The following is a 900-nucleotide window of genomic DNA, read 5'->3' as shown; positions in this document are numbered from 1 at the left end:
TCAAATGCAACGATGATCTTACCTGTCCGAGTCCCCGGGAACGTGCCCACGGATCACAATCAAAGTTCCAGGCTCCAACTGCTCAGGGATGGTCCCAACATAGGGGATTATCTGGGGAAAAGAATTTGAACAAATATGCTTTTACAAGAAGCGGAAAGACTACATTGTTAAGCACCACGTTTTTATCACATATAAACCCAGCATTTCCCAAGTGGCCCGCACTGTTTTCAAACAGCTACACAGTCACTGCAGCCCTGGGTTTGCTCTCAATCCTGCCAAAGGCAGAAGGTGACTGCAGAGGACTCGGTTACCGGGTTGTAGATGACATTCTGTAGGTTGTTCAAGGACAGCATCTTCCCCTTCCACTTCAGCGTTGATTGCGGTCTCTCTTCTGTGTGCGAGCTCAGATTTTAAGCAAGTTTCATTTAAAGGTTTCCTCGAATGAAACAGAGGCAGTTGCCCTGTGCAAAATCAAAACAGAGGGGGGAAAATGCATCACTTTTCTTTATATCATAATTATTCTTAAAGGTAAGTTAGAAATAATTTCACTGATATTTGCCAAATAACAGGGTGCTATTGCAGTCAAAGATCTGACCCCAATTCTCACCGAGTGTATTTATATTGGCAGCAAAATCTCAGACATACAGGTCTGAGGTGATACCTCATTGTCATTTTCATTTGCACCTCTCTGATGATCAGTGACTTTGAGCATTTTTTTCATATGTCTCTTGGCCATCTGTGTGTTCACTTTGGAGAAGTGTCTATTTAGGTCCTTTGGCCATTTTTTAATGGCATTGTCTTCCTTTTGTCAAGTTGTATGAGTTCCCTGTATATTTTGGATATTAACCCTTTATCAGATGTATCATTGCCAAATATGTTCTCCCATACAGTGGGCTCCCT

General features: G+C 42.3%; 1 protein-coding gene across 1 annotated transcript in view; it reads right to left on the bottom strand.

The window, feature by feature from the left end:
* LOC102433001 (galectin-8-like) overlaps positions 1 to 480 on the bottom strand; it is an 8,829-nt gene extending 8,349 nt beyond the window's left edge. Inside the window, exons 1-2 of the mRNA XM_006103240.3 lie at positions 312 to 480; positions 23 to 111 (exon numbers count right to left, since the gene is read on the bottom strand). Coding sequence (XP_006103302.1) covers positions 23 to 111; positions 312 to 353 — 131 coding nt within the window. The 5' untranslated portion in view covers positions 354 to 480. The remainder of the gene's footprint in view (positions 1 to 22; positions 112 to 311) is intronic.
* Positions 481 to 900: the final 420 nt, after the last annotated feature.

Source organism: Myotis lucifugus, unplaced genomic scaffold (assembly GCF_000147115.1).
Source record: "Myotis lucifugus unplaced genomic scaffold, Myoluc2.0 scaffold_473, whole genome shotgun sequence".
NCBI classification, from domain to species: Eukaryota; Metazoa; Chordata; class Mammalia; order Chiroptera; family Vespertilionidae; genus Myotis; species Myotis lucifugus.
The sequence above is the reverse complement of the archived record's forward strand: the minus strand, read 5'-3'. Positions and strand labels throughout refer to the sequence as shown.